This window comes from Myotis nattereri (assembly GCF_964212035.1).
Source record: "Myotis nattereri genome assembly, chromosome: 11".
NCBI lineage: Eukaryota > Metazoa > Chordata > Mammalia > Chiroptera > Vespertilionidae > Myotis > Myotis nattereri.
The window spans coordinates 71,617,629-71,637,304 of NC_138086.1; the positions used below are offsets into that span (position 1 = coordinate 71,617,629).

Below are 19,676 nucleotides of genomic sequence, written 5' to 3' on the forward strand. Positions count from 1 at the left end.
GTGTATAATTTCAGAGAGGAAGGAAGAGGGAGAGAGAGATAGAAACATCAGTGATGAGAGAGAATCATTGATTGGCTGCTTCCTGCACGCCCCCCACTGGGGATTGAGCCCCGCAAGCGGGCATGTGCCCTTGACTGGAATTGAACCTGGGACCCTTCAGTCCACAGGCCGACACTCTGTCCATGAAGCCAAACTGGCTAGGGCTATCAATAGTTTTTTAAAGAACTTTTCAAATAATTAATTTATTGCAAGATTTCTTTAAAAGGTTTTTTATTGACATTTAGAGAGAGAGAAAGGGAAAGGAAAAGAGAGAAACAATGGCGCTGGAGCATCTATCTGCCTCCTCCTGCACGCCCCCCACAGGGGTTTGAGCTCCCAACCCAGTCAACCTGGGCATGTGCCTTGACTGGAAATCAAACCAGCAACCTTTCAGTGCACTGGACAAGGCCCAACCAGCTGAGCCACACCGGCCAGGGCTATTGCAAGATTAGTTAACATGGAACATAATTAAAACTGTTCTTGAGAAGCATGCCTGTAGAGGATAAAGCAAATTTTTAATGTAGAAACTGAATGTAAAAGCCCATTTTAGGTACCTGAGTATTGACAGAATTTAACAAGGACCTTAGATTTGGACCAAAAAACAAAACCTTCTTGTCCTTTTTAATCTTGATTTTGTTAATTCAACTCTCTTCCTAGGCAAATACTTCCATATCACCATGGCTTACCTTGAAAAGAACTAACATTTCCTTTTATAGACCAACTATATAGACCAACTTCACTACCCTGGAAGATGTTAGAGTAAAAAAAAAATATATAGTCATTATCTTTTAATGCCAGTAAAAAGTCATACTAACATAGGATAAGGGAGTGAAAATGTTGAAGTGCTTTTTAAGAGAAATTGAAGGTCAAGACAAGAGAGAAAATTACAAGGAAATTGCTATTCTATTTATCAGTAACCCTAACTGAATTCCTGCCTCTTGAGTCTTAAGTCTCAAGAAAAAGATATAATTTAAAACTTGGAGATTTTCCAATTCCTTACAGAGGAACGGTGTGAGCCATCTATCTATCTAAAAATAAATTCTCAAAGTCCAACCTAAACATGTTTTACAGTTGTAAATTTTCGTGGGCATGAACTGAACTATCTTTTACTTGCTGTTATTTCAAAGCCATCATCTTTAAAATTGTTAATGCTTTTAAAAATATGGTAGTTTTGATCATAATATATTTTTACTTTTATTTCCTTCTAATGAGTTTTTATTATTTAAATAAAAAAATACATGTTTTTCACCCCCCCCTGGTTTGGCTCAGTGGATAGAGCATTGGCCTGCAGACCGAAGTTTCCTGGGTTTGATTCTGGTCAAGGGCACATGCCTGGGTTGAAGGCTCGAATCCCAGTAGAGGGTGAATAGGAGGCAGCTGATCCGTGATTTTCTCTCATCATTGATGTTTCTTTCTATCTCACTTTCTCCCTTCCTCTCTGAAATCAAGTAAAAAATATTTTTTAAAAAATAAGGCACAAGTTGATAAGCCAAATAAAGGTCTAGTAGCACAGAGGAGAGAGTGATTGTTACTGGCAGAGTCTAGGAAAAAATTCATGGGGATGGTACCATTTGAGCTGAGGCTTAGGGATGAGGGATTTCTGAAGCTGAAATGGGAGAGTCCTTCCCTAGCCTCAGGAAGGCACACAGACCAATGATGAAGGCCATGATGACTAGATTATGGTTGATGTATGGCAGGGTGAGTGGGAAAGCCAAGAGCTGGAGGCTCATGAGTTCCATGTTTAGAGGTCCAAAATTTATTCTAAAATAAATACAGAGGCAGCAGTAGATTTTTAGCAAGAAAAAAATATAGAGCCAAAAAACAATCTTATGTCACATAATTTGTGGACAGGGATTTAGATTCAAGAAGAAAGAATAAAACAACTGAAATGTTTCCATCTATTGAAGAATTCTCTTTATTTGTTCAAAGGTACCATGAAAGCATCTAAATAGCATTTGGGAGTGTGAAATTTAGTCACTCAGATTTGGTTTAAGACTGGCTTTTACTTTGGGGAAGTTAAACAATAGCTTTTCACAGAATAGTTGTATACACAAATGGCCCAGTGCATTGTCTATGTTAAAAATTAATAAGTTACTAGATATTATTGTTACTTCTATCAAAAAAACTTTACAAGTTAAATAGGGAATGACTGAAATTTTTTTTTCATTTAGATTTTAACTATCAACCTAAAAAAACATTGTCAAAAGTAATTTAAAACATTTTTTTCAAGTTTAGGAATGATTTTTTTCTGACACTATTTTACTTCCCAAATCCATTTGTCTTTTTTATATATCATAATAAAAAGTTGTCAAATTTAAGGTGACGTCTTTTATAAATAAGCTTCTAAATTGAAAAAGATAAAAATACCTCTCAAGGGTAAACTATGTAGTGTTAGATGTTTGATATGTTCATTTGCTAATTAAATCTGAGGTTGATTTATAAAACCATTGCATAATAATAGCACTGTTCTTTTCTGTGGGTGTCTTGGAAGTGTTTAAAAGTGCTAAACACCAATAAGATGAATTAGTTTTGGTTTAAAAGCTGAAGCATGAATTTTTGCTTTAGAGATTGCCTGATGGGGCATTTCCATGTGAAAATTTAACCAGTCTCAGATCAACTTACCCAGAATTGAACTTACCATCTTCATGTTCACATTGTCCCCGCTTGGTACCTGACTCAGTCACTTTTGAAATGGATAAAAAGCAATCAGCTAGGAAAATGAGCTGAAAAATTAAAGAAAGAAAAACCTCTTTTTAAAAAAATATATTTAATTGATTTTTTACAAAGAGGAACAGAGAGTTAGAAACATCGATTAGAGAGAAACATTGATCAGCTGCCTCCTGCACACCCCGAGCTGGGGATGTGCCCGCAATCAAGGTACATGCCCTTGACCGGAATCGAACCTGGAACCCTTTAGTCCGCAGGCCGACACTCTATCCACTGAGCCAAACGGGTTAGGGGGAAAAACCTCTTTTTTTCCTAAAACTAAATCTCATTGCAACATCCCCTATCTGTGTACATTTTGTTCTTTCTATAAGAAAAATTGGTAGAGCTAAAATAGGAAACTTTTTAGGAGGTTTCTTGAAATTTTCAGTACAATTTGGATCCTCTTCTCTTATTCTGATACTTTATTTTTTAGTTATTTTCAGTAAATTTATAACTTAAGAGAAACTGATAAAACTTTCAAGTGCTATTTTTAGAACAGGGGTCAGCAAAGTATGACCATGGGCCAAACCCAGCTTGCTGCCTTGTTTTTAAAAATTAAATTTTGTTGGAACAAAGCCACAATCATTCGTTTACATGTTTTCTGTGACTGCAGAGTTGAATAGACTGTACAGAATCTGCATGGCATAGAAAGCTAAAAACATTTACTATCTGGTCCTTTACAGAATTAGTTTACTGACCTCTATTTAGGGTCTTCAAATAAAGAAGAGTACCTTTTTCAGTATAAATGAGGATGGTGAAAATATTTTTCTGCTATTGTTAAAAATTTGCTGTGCACCTGTGCTTCTTGATCAGATAATTTAAGAAATTTTATAGTAAAATTAGTTCTTTGTTAATTGACTCCTTCAATTCTCACATGATGCGTTGATAAGTCTTATAGATTCCATTTGTTGCTTTTGCTTACACATGAACTTGCTTTATAAAACATACTCCTTTCAAAGCAATCTGTTATAATCTATACTTATGCAGTGCTTTGCCTTAAACATACATCTGATTTTTAAGTGCAAAGCTACCATATTAATATAATTTATAATTATTCTTCAATAAGTACAGAACCAAAATTGTTTTTTTAAATATATTACTTAGCAACCTAACTAAGATTAATAAAGGAAGTCTTTATGCAAGTATTGATATTTCCTATGCCAATAGCATACACAGTGTGGCTTATTTTATTTATTAAATTAGAAAGCGTATTTATCAGTTCCCTGGCCCTGAGTACCAGTAATCATTATAAGTATAAGCATTCTTTAAATCCATGTCTTTTCTAAACCCGAAAGCACTTTACCCATAAACCTCATTCAAATTCCCAGTACCCTAGAAGGTATGGGTAGGCACTAGTATACCTAGTGATGGGTAGAGAAACTGAGACACCCTCCCCCCAAAAAACATTCATTTTTTCTTTGTTCTTTGCATGTGAAAAAGCTATTTTTGGTTTTACTCAATGTTTACTCTGTATTAAATCACTTATGCAGCTTTATTTCCATTCCAAAAATTCTTGATGCTCCTCTTGCAAAGCAAGCGGTCTCCTAAAGCATGTCCCACTTTAATCTCTCTGCTTCTGCACATTGCCACCAGAGCAGTTTTCAACACCATGTCTCCGACGATGCCTCTGTACTATTTCAAAGTCTTTATTGGTTTCTATCACCTTTGCAACTTTTCAAGATGGCACCTGGTCCCCACCGTCATCTCTAGCTTTATCTCCCACCCTTGTCCAATATAAGTTTTGTACTCCTACTTTATTAAATATTGTAGTTTGTAGTTCTAACAGTAGTATTTCATTACTTTTTGCCTTTGCCCAGGACTGTAATGTCCTTTTTCCTCCACTCTTCTCTCTATAGACTATGCTCACCTTTCAGCTTCAGTGTTGCCACGCCTAGGAAGCCTCGCTGAAACTGTCTCCCTTCATGCTTGGTTGAGTGGCCTGACTGCAGATTGAACCCGCAACCTTGGCATATCGGGACAATGCTCTAACCAACTGAGCTACCCGGTCAGGGCTGGACTTACTGCTTTTTTAAAATAAACTTTTTATGTTAGGACAGTTTCAGTTTATTGAAAAATAAGCAAGATAATACAGCAAATTCCCATATGTCCTGTACTGTTCCTTTTTTTTAAAGAATGCCTTACATTAATTTGGTACATTTATACAATTGATGAACCCATAAGGAGACATTATTATTGACTAAGGTTTATAGTTTATTCAGATTTCCTTAGTTTTCATCTGATGTCTTTTTTCTGTTACAGGATCTCATTCAGCACACCACGTTACCTTTAGTATTGTCTCCTTAGGCTCCTCTGGGCTATAACAATTTCTCAGACTTTCCTTATTTTTTATGACCTTGACAATTTTGAGAAGTATTGGTTAGATATTTTCTGAAATGTTTCTCTATTGGAATTCATCACATAACATCAAGAGTACATAGCAACATGATTTATTATTGTTGATGTTGACCTGGCTGAGGTAGTATTTGTCAGGTTTCTCTATGATATCATGTTACTTTTTTTACTCCTCTTTGAAAGGAAGTCACTATTCGAAGTGCATACTCAAGAAGTGAGGAATTAGGTTCCACCTCCTGAAGGTCGAGTATCTACATAAATTATTTGGAACTTTTCTTCACAGATTTGTCTATTCTCCTCTACTTATTTATTTATGTGTATCAATATGGACTCATGGGTGTTCATTTTGTACTTTGAGTTATAATTTAATATTAGTTTATTTTGTTGCTCAAGTTGTCCAGGCTTTGGCTGTTGGGAATCTTTTAGTTGGCTCCTGTGTCCCTTTGACGTATCCTCATCATTGTGGATTTTTTTTTTCGGGGGGGGGGGGGAGCTTTATTTTTATTTTTTTAGTACTTTCCTATTTTCTTACTTGTCTTGCATATATCTCGCCCCAGTCCTAGAATGAGTGTTTTATGTGTTTTTTTATTTTTATTGTATTGAACTGTATTCTGTGATACTGTTTGTTTGGTTTTTGTTTGTAATTCTGAATTAGCATGACATATTTGTAACATGATTATATTTTTATCAAAATATCTCAAGAATGGTCTGTTTGCTTTGTGACTGTCCAGTTATCCTGAATATTTTGTTTTTTGATTAATGATATAACTGTTTTTAGTTGGAACCAAGATTCCTATCAGGTGACTAAAGTGACACCTCATTATTTACCTGGCATTTATTTTATTTTTAGAGATGAACTAGTTTTACACAAGTGAAGTTTTTAGGTGCCTAAAACGTAAACTTTTCATGTATCCATTCTTCCTTAAGGAACATATTTAAGCACCTACCATGTGCTAGGTGTAGTGCTGGGTGCCCAAGGCAGATACAACTGTTTCTTGAGTAGACCATAGTTTAGTGGGACATGGTTATACTTCAGCATGGAAGGTGCTGTAATAAAGGTTAGCTCAAGATGAAGCAGAGCCAACAGCAGAGATCCAGGGCAATCTGTTGACATTTTGAAGGTTGAATCTTAATTAGCCAGATTAAATGGGGGAGAATGAGAGAAGCAGGGAGGTTAAGGGAGATGGGCAAGAATGTTTTCATAAAATGAACAGCATGTAACTGAAAGAGCATGGCATTTTCAAAGGACCACAAGAAGCTCAATGTGACTGGAACATAAAGTGGAGGCAGTAGTGAGAGTTGAGCAGTAAGCCTAAAATCCATCATGAAGGGCCTCATATGCCTTATTTATATGCTAACATTCTTGGGGGCGGGGCACTGTTAGAGAGTTTTTAGGCAGAGGAGCAATCACTTTGATGATAATGTGGACAATGAATTAGAGTAGCCAGGAAACTAGGTGAGGAATCCATTTCAATAATCTAAATTGGAGATGAGGACAGTGGTAACAGATGGAGTAGATTGATTGGTGAGATATAATGGAAGTATGGATGTAAGGTTAAAAGGTGACCGAAGTGATGTCTAAAACAGACGTCATCTACATGTACCTGGTAATATAGGCATGGGCAAGAACAACTACAATGAAAACCACAATTTATGTTTCTTACTTAACAAAGGTCTGTGAGTCTACTTTCCAAGTATCTTGAAAACAGTACTGTAGGTTAATGGTCTAGTACTTGATCACTGATAAAGGAATAGTACATGTGAAGATTAAGTACTGAATAGCTCCAGTATATCACACTCTGAAGCTCTCAAAAATAGAAGCAAATAAACTGAAAAGAAACCAACACTAGATGTATAGAAATTTATCTAGAAATGTTTCCTCTGGCACAATCCTTACAGCTCTTGTACCACAGCCAACTTTAGCTGTCATGCCAATGCCTTCAAAATCTTTCCCATTTCCTGGCAAAGCTTAGCCATTAGTGTCTGTTATCTCAGGTAGAAATCATGGTGACACAATACATTTACACAGTGTGTTAGTTTCACCCACTCCTCCCACTGTGCAAACAGCTCCATTAATGTAAGTTTGGCAGTTTAAAAACCACAAGTATTTTTGGCTCCTTGCATGTCATTGTACACAAACATTTTGGCATACTATGTATCACTGTAACATTAGTTGGGGTTACTCTCTATATCAATAAATGATGCATGTGCCCCCAAAAGTGACTAGAACATAACCTAGTCTTTATTTGAATCTGGCCAGTGTTGTCATGAAATATCTCAGCGTTTCCTTAAAGCCACTGTCAAGCGATAGCAACTCATATTTGCAGATGAGAAAATTAAAAGTGAGTTTGATGTATCACCTCAAACCTCCTTGTCTAATAATATCTTCCCTATATATGCTGTTTCCAAAATAATATGGTTCAAAATAAAACAAGCATATTAAAATGTCAGATAACAAGTTTATATAATCCCTTAGTCACAAAGGCAGTTCCAGAAGGAGGTAGAAGGCATACAAAACAGGATATTATAATTCTTGTAAAAAAAAAAAAAAAGACATAAAGGACAGGAAAACAATCCAAAATGCTCCTAGGAAATAACAGCCTTTACTTATTGGAGTATGTTCAATAAGATAGTAATCGTTAGGTTTCTTAATATTCACTAAAATACAAAACAAAATACTAGTAAACACAGTTTATACCTTGGCTTGATAAGTGCCCCCCAAAAACAGGATTATTCTATAGTTGTTTCATTATAGATTCATTCTAGAAGTGATCCGAAAAATACTTCTGAATAAACAGTACAAGTGGTTCTCTAGCTTTTTCAAAAATTAAATTTATTGGGGTGATATTGCTTAATAAAATTATATAGGGTTCAAGTGTACATCATCTGTACATTGCATGTGTTTACCACCCAATCTCAATCTCCTTCCGTCACCATATCTTTGACCCTCTCTGCCACTTCCCCACCCCCTTCCTTGTGGTAATCACCATACTGTTGTTTGTGTCTGTGCGTGTTTATGTTTTCTTTTGTTCATTTATTTTCAGTTTTATATCCCACATATGAGTGAAATCATATAGGTCTTGACTTTTTCTGTCTCACTTGATATACTTAGCAAGATATTCTCAACATCCATCTTTGTCACAAATGGCAGTATTTCATCTTTTCTTATGGCTGAGTAGTATTCCATTGTATTTACATACTGTATCTTTTTCCAATCAACCATCGAAGAACACTTCCATTGCTTCCATGTCTTGGCCATTATGAATAATGCTGCAGTAAACATAGGGGGTGCATATATCTTTGCAAATAAAACTTTTCAAATTTTGGGGGTTGATAGCTCAGGCTGAGTAGCTCTTTTGGTTAGAGCATCGTCCTGATATGCCAAGGTTTCAGGTTTGATCCCTGGTCAGGGCTCATACAGAAAGAAACCAATGAGTGAACAACAAATCAATGTTTCTCTCTCTCTCTCTCTCTCAAATCTATAAATAGAAAAAATTTTAATTTGGGAGGTTGATACCCAGGGAAGCGGTTACTAGGTTATATGATAACTCTATTCTTACTTTTTGGAGGAACCTCCCTACTCTTTTCTATAGTGGTTGTACCAGTTTATATTCCCACCAGAAGTGAATGAGGGTTCCTTTTTCTCCACAACCTCTTCAACACTTGTTATTACTTGTCTTGTCGATAATAACCATTCTAATTGGTATGAGGTGGTACCTCATTGTAATTTTGCTTTGCATTTCCCTAATAGCTAGGGAAGTTGAGCATCTTTTCATATATCTCATGGCTATTTGTATGTCTTCTTGGAAAAAGTGTCTGTTCAGATCCTCTACCCATTTTTCAATTGGGCAGGCTATTGAGTTTCTTTTGCTGTGCAGAAGTCTTTTAGTTTGATATAGTGCCATTCATTTATTTTTGCTTTTCCTTCCTTTACCTTTGGGGTTAAATTCATAAAGTCCTCCTTAAGACCAAGATCCATAAATTTACTTCCTATGTTTTCTTCTATGCAATTAATTGTTTTAGGTCTTATATTTAGGTCTTTGATCCATTTTGAGTTACTTTTTGTGTATGGTGATAAACAGCAGTCTAGTTTTATTCTTTTACATGTGGTTTTTCCAATTTACCCAGCATCATTTATTGAAGAGGCTTTCTTTTCTCTTTTGTATGTTTTTGGCTCCTTTGTCAAAATATTATTTTGCCCATAAACATGTGTGTTTATTTCTGGGCTCTCAATTCTGTTCCATTAATCTATGTGTGTTTCATGCCAGTGCCATGCTGTTTTGATTGTGGTTGCTCTGTAGTATAATTTGAAATCAGAGAGTTCACTACTTCCAGCGTCTTTTTTCTCAGGACTCATTTGCTATTTGGGGTCTTTTGTGGTCCTATACAAATCTGATGATTTCTTCTATTTCCTTAAAAAATGCCATTGGGATTTTTATGGGGGTTGCATTAAATCTGTATATTGCTTTGGTAATATGGCCATTTTAACTATGTTGATTCTTCTAATCAATAAATATGGAATATCTTTCTATATCTTTATGTCTTACAGTTTTCAGTGTATAGGTTCATCTCATCCTTTGTTAAATTTATTCCTAAGGATTTTATTCTTTTGCAAAAGGAATTGTGTTTCTTTGTTGTTGTTTTTGTTTTCATTTTTTTCTGAAATTTCATTGTTAGAATATAGGAATGCAGTTAATTTTTGTACATTGATTTTGTAATTTGCAACTTTAGTATATTTATTTACTGTTTCTAATAGGTTTTTGGTGGAGTTTTTAGGGGTTTCTATATAAAGAATTATGTTGTCTGCAAAAAGTGACAATTTTATTTCTTCATTGCCAATTTGAATGCCTTTTATTTATTTCTTTTGCCTGATTGCTCTGGCTAGGACTTCCAATACTATGTTGAATAACAGTGGCAAGAGTGGGTATCCTGGTCTTGTTTCTGATCTGAAAGGAAAAGCTTTCAGTTTTTCACCATTGAGTATGATATTACCTGAGGGTTTGTCATATATGCCCTTTATTATGTTGAGGTACTTTTCTTCTATACCCATCCTATTGAGTGTTTTATTCATAAATGAATACTAGCAAGTTGAATACAACAATACATTAAAGAGATAATATATCAGGATCAAGTGGTGTTCATTCTAGGGGCACAGGAATGGTTCCGCATATGCAAATTGATCAAGGTGATATACCACGATCAATGTGATATACCACATTAACAAAACAAAGGATAAAAATCCTATCAGTAGATACAGAAAAAGTATTTGACAATATAAAACACCCATTTATAATTAAAACTCTTGCTGGTTTTATAGATTCATAAGACTCATTCTTCTAACAATTCATGGGAAAATGGTATTTTTTAATAAGGTACTAATGAGTTGATAGCTAAGATTTATGATATTTCCTAAGTAATTTATTCATGCCAGTAATTTAAATGTAAATTATTTTTTACATTAAGACCAGCCTCTGTTTAATATAAGGTCCTGACCAGTATTTTTAAAACCACCATTATAGGCTAGTCAGACACTATTTGGTGTAGAATCTTCTTAGCTTTTTATATGCTGGAAATTTAGCCTCTGAAACATTTTTAGTAAGGTCCTGAAGAGAACAACATGTTTCACATTTTCATATATCCTCTAGGAAATGCCCTGTAGAATCCAAATTAAAAATGAATGTATAAATCTTTATGCTGTGGCTGTGGTTCCAGCGAAATCTAACCACTACCAAAAGTCTTCTTCCATGCCTAACCCATACCTTTACCAAGTGACACATTAAACTTGTCAAATTCAATCTTCAATACCTAATTTAGATTTATGAATCTATAGAAGTAATGTAGAAGAAATTATAAAGCCGTGCTATTTTAATCAAACTTTAAATTAATTAAAAGTAAATAAAATTTAAGATTCAGTTCTTCAGTTGCAACAGCCACATTTAAAGTACTTAATAGCTACCTGTAACTAGTGGCTGCCATATTGGACAACACAGATGTAGAACATTTATTGGATAATGCAGATATAGAACAGTGCAGAAAGTTTAATTCAATAACATTGTTTAGAAAGTACTGATACAAAAGGCACTTTAGTTGATAGTGACATATATTTATATACAAAAATGCCCATGTGATGACTTCTCAAGAGGAAAAGCAACCAGATTGTTTATAAATAGGATCTATAATTTCATTTATTGTCCAAAAAAAAGTGCCCTTTAAATTTATAAATTCCACTTTCTTTCCTCAAACTCTTACCCTAGCCCAGCCAGCATGGCTCAGTAGTTGAGCATTGATCTATGAACCAGGAGGTCATGGTTCAATTCCCAGTCAGGGCATGGGCTTAATCCCCAGTGGGGGCATGCAGAAGGCAGCTGATAAATGATTCTCTTTCATCATTGATGTTTCTAGTTCTCTCTTCCTCTCCCTTCCTCTCTGAAATCAATAAAAATGCATTTTTTAAAAATAGTCCCCCAAAGAGAAAGGAAGGCTTTTCTTTATAGTAGAGTGCTTACTGATAAATGTGGATGGATTGGTGAAGCTGGAAAATCACCATATCACAACCATAATAATAAAGATTGGTTTAGGCAAGAATTATCAGTGGATGCTAAAAATAAGGGCAAAGTTTATCAAGGAACAGGATGCTTACATAGTTTAAGCGTCTTCTCACATACTGCTTCTAAGTTACAAGGAAGAAAATAATTATAAAATGGAAAGCTATTGAGAGGCTGATGGGTCTCTGGATGTGATACCTTGAAAGACATTCAATAACACAAATATAAAATAAATGTTTGTATGTAAGTGGGAGGCATAAGCTGAATTTAATCATGAGGAAACATCAGACAAAACCAAAATGAAAAACATTCTATTTTTAAAGTGGCCTGCATTTTTAAAAATTTCAGTGTCACAAAAGATGGGGGAGAGAAGGGCAGGCAAGACTGAAGAACTAGCCGGGCCAGTGTTGCTCAGTTGCTGAGGGTCCACCAATGAACCAGGTGGTCACCATTCAATTCCTAGTAGGGCACATGCCCGGGTTACTCAATCCCTGGTAGAGGGCATGCAGGAGGCAGCTGATCAATGATTCTCATTATTGATGTTTCTATCTCTTTCTCCCTCTCCCTCCCTCCCTGAAATTAATAAACATATCTTTTTTTTAAAAAAAAAACTGATGAACTATTTCAGATTAAAGGAAACTACAGATATGACAACTTAAAGCAAAAGTTGGTCTATGACTGGATCCTGAACTAGAGGTGAAAAAAAAAATAATAAAAAGGACATAATTGGAACATTTGCCATGATTGGGATATGAATAGTAGATTAGAAAAAGTATTGTATTGATGTTAAATTTCCTAAATTTGGTAATTATACTATGATTATGTTAGAGAATACCTTTGTTTTTAGGAAATACACAGTGAAGTATTAAGGAGTAAAGGAGCATGATGCCTGTAACTTATTCTCAAATGGTTCAAGAAAATAATTGTGTGTGTGTGGAGAGGAAGAATACAATAACAAATGTACTACATCATTAAGAGTTGGTGAATTTGCATAAAGGCTACAAAGAAGTTCTCTATTCAAGTCTTGCAAATTTTTTGTAAATTTGAAATTACTTTAAAATAAAAATTTTAAATTCTGTTCAATGTTTTCTAGCCCTTTCAACGGCACAAAATGACATAATGGCAATGAAGATGCAAGCAGAGAGTCTTTCAAAAGAGTATGACCGACTCCTAAAAGAACACTCAGAACTTCAGGTGGGTGACATCCATGTTACAGGCTTAAATTTTTTGAAAGTGTAATTAATTAAGTCAACTATTTGTGTTATTTGCCCTTCCCAAATCAAGAGGTTGTACTTAATCCCGGTTTTATTGAGTAATTAAGGAACCCAGAATTTACCTAGAGCAGTGGTCGGCAAACTGCGGCTCACGAGCCACATGCGGCTCTTTGACCCCTTGAGTGTGGCTCTTCCAAAAAATACCAACTTCTGCGCATGGGCCATGAAGTTTCAGTCACACTGTACATGAGCGCCTGCACGTGGTATTTTGTGGAAGAGCCACACTCAAGGGGCCAAAGAGCCGCATGTGGCTCGCGAGCCGCAGTTTGCCAACCACTGACCTAGAGGGTGAAGATTAGGACATTGCATGAAAATACAAGATAATCATATTCATCTTCCAAATCCTACTTGAGAATCAAAAGATTGCTGTGGACCATCTACAGTAAAAACCTATATCTAATTGTCCTTTATGAATTTCACTTCTGTTGTCAAACCAACCTTAAAAATTGCATTGTATCATCAAGTTCTTTGGGAAACTTAACTTTCTCAATTTTACATAGTTCATTTACTTTAAATAAAATAATCAGAAAATAAGGGACTATAAAACGTTAAGGAGACAAAGGTGGGAGAGGGGAAAGCTGATTTCCTTACCATAAGCAAATCCCACTTTGCAGCTTTTAAACCCATTTGGATTTCCCCTTCTGGTCCCCTTCCTGTTAAAGTTACTAAATATTAGAAAACAGTCCCTTCAAATATGTAGTCTTTGCCTTTCCTTGTTTGCACTTGTGCTCTTCTAGAAAAGAAAAAAACAGAACTAACCAAGGGTCATTGGCAGTGTAAAAGCATGAGCACCTGCCAATTTATAAGTTTCGCTTTGGAAAATCACACTTTACTTAAGGGACTTATCCAGAATAACTGCTCCATTCAAGCTGTGATTTTTATCTCAAGTGGTAAGATATATATAACCAGTTTTCTCTAATCCTGTCTTCTGATTGGTTGCTTAAAGTTAATGTTATTAAAGTTATTCTGAAAGCATCAACACTCAGCCTGAATAAGCTTTTTTTTTTTTTAATATATTTTATTGATTTTTTTACAGAGAGGAAGTGAGAGGGATAGAGAGCCAGAAACATCGATGAGAGAGAAACATGGATCAGCTGCCTCCTGCACATCTCCTACTGGGGTTGTGCCCGCAGCCAAGGTACATGCCCTTGATCGGAATCGAACCTGGGACCTTTCAGTCCACAGGCCGAGCCAAACCGGTCATGGCCTGAATAAGCTTTTGATGAACTTCCCATGTATAAGCAATAACACTACAACTCCATTTTATGAAATTTTTTCCCTCAGGGTAGACCTTTACCTTCTTGGAGCAAGATTTCTTAAGATTATTTCTACCCCATTTTCTTCCAATTTTAAATAATACATTATAGTCATCTTTTAACATGATCAGTAAAGGGTATAATTTGAGAAGCTGGTTATATTGGCAAATATCTGAAGAACAACAACAAAAAAGGACACCCCATCTGGTTTTTGTGGTTCCCTTTATTCTTTCTCTGCCAAAAAGTCTTAATTGGGTTTGCAAGAGGGGAATAGAAATTTTGTTTTCCGGATATAACTGTGAAACTAAGGCAAAATTAGATTAAGACGGAGGAGAAAAAGAACTTAACAAGAGTTTTATTTTCCCCTCTAGACATCTTTTCTAGTAAAACCCACCAGTTTTGTAGTTTTTAAAATTTGAGACCTTAATCCATATTTCACAGTTGATTACTCTTACAATTAATAACTATACACAGAAAAGAGAATTTTTTTAAGTCCATGTCTTATCTATGAATCTGTTTCTCACTCTTTGCTGTACTACTTAAGTCCATTTTTTCTTGCAGGATCTTTTACCAAAAGACAACAAGAAAAGCCTGTGAACTGTCAGAAAGAAGAGCGTGGCACACCATGTCAGGATGATAAATTTGCTATCATGTTAGTCTCTCAGAAATTTAAAATTCAGTTCAGAAAAATGTACTATGACTGGCCAACATTTTTTAAAATGCCATATATAAGCTGTTATTATAATGGCATTATGACAATATTTGATGATGTTTCACTTAATATTGTAAAGTCTATATTCTGGCTCTTAAGTAAAATATAAGCATGTTAAAACCATTTAGATACTCATAGTAACAGTGGTGTATGGTGGCTGTTTGCCAATAGAAAGAAAAATTCATTAGCCAGTTACTCCCAAAATTAGATTTTTAAGTTGCATGAAACCGTTAATAGCCTTTAAAAGCTTTGATGAGTTTCTACTAATAATAATCTATTTAATCAGATGATGACAATGATTATGTATTTGAATATAGTATCCATTATCAGCAAATTTGTTCATGGGAAGATTAAATAAGGATAAATGATCAGAATTTGCCACTATATTAATAGGGAAGAGTCAGAGCAAACAATAAAAATAGTGACCTTAAAGCCTGATGACACATACTATGGTTTACTCTCATCAGACAACTGTTTTAATAATTATATTTTTGTTACTGTGCTTCTACATCTATTGGACTGTTTTTGTTGACATTCGTGTCAATGACACGTAATTAGTAAGTGGTCAATCTTTTTAAAGTCCATCTAGCAGTGGAGCTTACATCTATTTGTACAACTGTCACAGCACTGAACTAAAATTATTTTGCAACAATTTGGAATTCTTGACTCAGAGAGCAAGTATTTCCCATTGCTGTGAGATTATATAGTTATAATACAAATATTACCTCCAGTATACATACACTGGTATCACAGTTCCTCTGAGATGTTTATGTATTCTGAAAACTAAATATTAAATACTATTTTTCCATTCAAATATTCATTTAGTGTTTTCTTTAGAAAATGATAATGATTATAGCATTAATATGATTTAGGTTGTTCCCAGTGTTTAGACATGGAAATTATCTTCCTTGTCTCATAAAAACCTAAGTATAAAAGAAAATGGAAAATAATTACTAGAGTTTTTATTTTCTTCATATTTGTTTTATCTTTTGTTGTTTATTATCCTTTTAGCATCAACCTCACACATATTTAATTTTTTTCATTGCAAAATGGATGAAATAAGCAAGTATGTAAGACTTTTTTTTTCAGATGAAAGTCAAGAGTTACTGCTAGAAAACAGACACGTAGGAGACATTTAACAGGAGTAAGAAATGGGAGTTAGACCATCTGGACTGACAGCACCATAAATAACAAGAGGGAGGGAGCGCTGAAACAAGACAGAACTCCAAGTATCAACTGAAAAATATCCAAGTTAGAGCTACAGGGGTAATACCGAGTGAGTGATTTTGGCCTGCTATACAGAAATCAAGTCTAATACAGAAGAACAGAGAAAATTAGGAAGTACACACCTGTAGAATTGGCAGAATTTAAATCTAATCCCAGCCTCACAATAATTTAGCCATGTGATTTGAACAAATTTTTTAACCCTCTAGACTTCCATTTCCTCATCTTCAAAATGAGAGCAATAACGTTTAGATCAGGATTACTCTGTATACTAAGGTAATACTGTGATTCTCAAAGTTGTTCAGACTGTATGGCAAAGATAAAGTCTGGGTGCTCTTTGAAGAGCACGAGGATTTAAAGATTTCCCAAGATCACTTTAAAGTGTACATTTAAGTACTCCTCAATCTCAGCCTTCAGTTTTACAGATGGGCAACCTGAGGCCTCAAACCTCTGAGCAGTTTTCTCACGGTAACATGATATTGGATGGGTTGGGGCCAGGATCTAAAATAGAATTCAGGTGTTCAGATATTACTCTAGTCTTTATAAACACAAACTAGCTATAATTTGCTGAACAAAGTATTGCCATGATTTATCCAAGGTTTGAACGAGGAACTTTTGCTTCAGACTCTGTGTACTTTACCACCACACCAAATTGCCCCTCAAACAATACTTGTTAGTTATGCTCTCCTTGCCAATGATGGAGTTGAACAAAAAATAAACATGTATTCCGGATTTGGTCACACTGCGTATTGTTTCTTTCTATTGTCCGTAATGACTTTATGTTTTAAAAGGGCTAGGCTGTATTACGGATTTAAACACGGGAGTGTCATTCTTATCCTTTTCTATCAGAGTTACATAGAGTTTTGTCACACTCTCTTCCCCACTTACAAATCTACCTTGAGGTCCTGCACTCTAGGAAGGAGCATTTAAGAAGTTCTAGCCAAGTACTCATTGCTTATCAGGCTATATCTTGGGCCCCAGTACTGGTAAATAGAGTACCCTGAACCCCCAATCTAGAGCCTGGAGCTTAACTATTTCCTATGATACTATCCCAATGTCACCAGCCTGCCATGATCTCTAATTAAATTCCATGCTTGTTCTGGTGCTGGGTCTCTGCTCGCCTGCAGTGACATCCCTGCTTCCTCCTTGGGCCTCCCAACCAGAGCCACTTGGATGTATCTCTCCTGTTTTACTCCACTTCTGTAAGTTAGCCTGGCCCTGCACTCCCATTCCATTGTTCACTGCCTTCTCACTACCCCTCCCATCCATGTCCCACCACAGCTGAACAGCCCATGCCCAGCACTACTGACACCTGTTACACCTTGTTTTTGAGTGCCCACTACGCAAGGTGTAAGGATAGTAGGCCTTTTAACATGGACTTTAACATCAAGAATGATATGTCTAAAGCCCATGAAGCCCTTCTGAATGTTTTTGTCTTTCAGCCTACTTTCCCCAGTATTCCTGAAAACCCGCTTCACAAAGGTTCCGTTTTCTTTTTTTAACATTTCTTTCTCTAATCAATTTACTAAACGGCATTATTAACTTCATAATGTTGCTTTCCACCTTGATCTCTAAACAAACATTACTCTTTCCTTCTATAGCCAAAAGTGATTTCAACATTGTAGAATTGAATAACAACCCCTCAAAAGATATCCATGTCCTAATCCTGGGAATATTCTCTTCTATGGCAAAAGAGTGAATATTAACTTTATATAGTAAACAACATGACTAAATTAAGGATTTTGAGATGGAGAGATTATTCTGAATAATCTGGATGGGCCCTAAATGCAAAGGAAGGTAATTACCACATAGAAGAGGAGATGGCACTGTGGCCTGAAGGCAGAGATTGGAGTTCCAGAGCTTCCAGAGCTGAAGAGGCAAGAACAGATTCTTCCTAGCGCCTGCTGAGAGAGAATGACCCTGTGGACACCAGTGAAACTTGACTTTGGACTTCTGGACTTAAGAACCATGAGACAATACATTTGTTGTTTTAAATCACCAAGTTTGTGATAATTTGTTAGCACTAGGAAAGTAATGCAGGAACATAGAGGTAATGGTATGGACTGAATTTCACAATGTGTGGAAGCAGATACCCTATCTTAGTTCTTTTTCTCCACTCCTATTTTTAGTTCTTTTTCTCCTTCAGTGTTATTTCCATTCCCACTGCTACTATCAAACCAAACCATCATTTTTTTTTTATCTTTATTTGGAGAGTATTACTGATGTCTCCCTTTTTCCCCCCTTTGCCTCCCTCCACCCGGTTCCTGCCTTGCCACAGGCCTTCACCACCCCATTGTCTGTGTCCATAGCTAATGCATATGTGCTATATAAGATTTTTGGTTAATTTTTTCCTGCCCCTCTCACTCCCCTTCCCTCTGAGATTCATCCATCTGTTCTATGTTTCCATGCCTCTGGTTCTATTTTACTCATCAGTTTATTTTGTTAATTAGATTACTTGTTTGTTTATTTTGATTTTTAGATTCAATTATTGATAGGTATGTATTTATTACATTGTATTCATGTTTTTTCTTCTCCCTCCTCCTCCTTTTCCCTTCTCTTCCTCCTCCTCTTCTTTTTCCTCTTGCTCTTCTTAAAGAATACCCTTCAGCATTTCATATAATACTGGTTTGGTGGTAATGAACTCTAGCTTTTTCTGTCTGTGAAGCTCTTTATCTGACCTTCAATTCTAAATGATACCTTTGCTGCGTAAAGAAATCTTGGTTGTAGGTTCTTGCTATTCATCACTTTGGTGCTCACTGAATCTGCCCCTTGAGTGTGTCAGTTGTAATCTGGTATGGTCTGAAGCTGTACACTGGATGCACTGGCTCTGGGGCCACCCAGGTGGTGCAAAGTCAGCCACTGCCTGGGCTACCTGGCAGGAGCTACAGAGCTACCTGCAGATGGCTGCTATTGTATTGGGCTTGGAAGTGCCCAGGTGAGGCCAAGCTGTGAAGCAAGGCAGACTGGTGCTAGTGCTGGGTCTTGGGCCTCTTATTGATAGTTATGGGACACACTGATGCCAGCTGCTGCTTGTTTGAGAGATTTTTAGGAATGTCTGAAGCCTGAGCCAGGACAGCCCATTCTTATGGAAGAGCTACTGTAAACAGTTTGGGTGGGGCTTCAAATTGGGTAGGGCGTGGTCCCAGGGAAACTCCAGGGTGGAGCCAACAGTGTGAGTCCGGTGATGGAAATTCATATATGGCTGCCAGTCAGCTCTGTGGGGAGGTCTCAGCATAGGAACAATGACTCCTGTGAGCACCCCGGTCTGGGAGAAAGCCACCTCCAGTATTTGTTCTGATGCTAGACAATCCAGTTCCTCCTCGTATTTCCCTGAATTCCCCCAAGAGCCATTGCCTCAGCGCTGGAGCCCAGAGGAACAAGTGCAAGTAGGCCCATGGGCCAGCTCTTTAAGAGTAACACCTGGGTCTCCAGCAGCCTCTGTGTCACTCAGCCACAGTCCCTCCTGGCTTTTACAGCCCGAAATTACGGGGACTTCTCTTCCCAGCTCTGGAACCCTGGGTTGGAGGTTTGGTGTGGAGCTGGGACCCCCTTGCTCCTCATGGGAGGC

At 36.4% G+C, this 19,676-nt stretch overlaps 1 protein-coding gene across 1 annotated transcript in view; it reads left to right on the forward strand.

The window, feature by feature from the left end:
- LOC308526645 (B-cell receptor-associated protein 29-like) overlaps positions 1–16,848 on the forward strand; it is a 37,520-nt gene extending 20,672 nt beyond the window's left edge. The window contains exons 7-8 of the mRNA XM_081101807.1: positions 12,736–12,836; positions 14,734–16,848. Of these exons, the coding sequence (XP_080957933.1) occupies positions 12,736–12,836; positions 14,734–14,769 (137 nt within the window). The 3' untranslated portion in view covers positions 14,770–16,848. The remainder of the gene's footprint in view (positions 1–12,735; positions 12,837–14,733) is intronic.
- The last annotated feature ends 2,828 nt before the right edge of the window (positions 16,849–19,676 follow it).